The 502-nt window shown below is 50.6% G+C and overlaps 1 protein-coding gene across 1 annotated transcript in view; it reads right to left on the bottom strand.

Moving 5' to 3' along the window:
• Positions 1-432: 432 nt before the first annotated feature.
• Positions 433-502, bottom strand: part of SDRG_07546 (hypothetical protein) — a gene marked incomplete at both ends in the record, with an annotated part of 1,201 nt that continues 1,131 nt past the window's right edge. Inside the window, one exon of the mRNA XM_008613382.1 lies at positions 433-489. Within this exon, the coding sequence (XP_008611604.1) occupies positions 433-489 (57 nt within the window). The remainder of the gene's footprint in view (positions 490-502) is intronic.

The following is a 502-nucleotide window of genomic DNA, read 5'->3' on the forward strand; positions in this document are numbered from 1 at the left end:
CATGGCGGCGGCAAGCAGCAGTAGCTTCATGTGCAAGGTCGTCGACGTTCGAGTGTATGGTACACTTCGCTTGAAAGATCGCGTCGGTTGGTATCAGTCGCATCGACGTGCGTCAGTCGGGGAATTGTCGCGTGGGGGCTGTTGGCTTGGCCGATCATTTTAGTTGCGGTCCATGGAAGTCTCCAGCGCCAACCGAGCCAGCACCATCGACCGGCGCCGACTTGGTCGAAGGTCCTCGTATGACGCTGACAGAGCAGCCTCTTTGCTAGATGAACGTAGCAAGTGTGGACGAGCTGCGTCAAAGTCATTTCTACTTTGCTAAGAAATGAGTTTAAATTTGGTTTCGCCCATTTCTATTCAATCCTTTCTAGAGAAAAAACACGAAATTTTGCTCTGTACACGGTATACAATGTATATTGGCCAAGCTTTGGCTTAAAACGCAAGGATGTTTTGCGTGTCGCAGTTGTCGTTGGTGTAGCCCTTGAAGCACTGGCAAATGCCG

This window comes from Saprolegnia diclina (genome assembly GCF_000281045.1).
Source record: "Saprolegnia diclina VS20 unplaced genomic scaffold supercont1.22, whole genome shotgun sequence".
Classification (NCBI taxonomy): Eukaryota; Oomycota; class Saprolegniomycetes; order Saprolegniales; family Saprolegniaceae; genus Saprolegnia; species Saprolegnia diclina.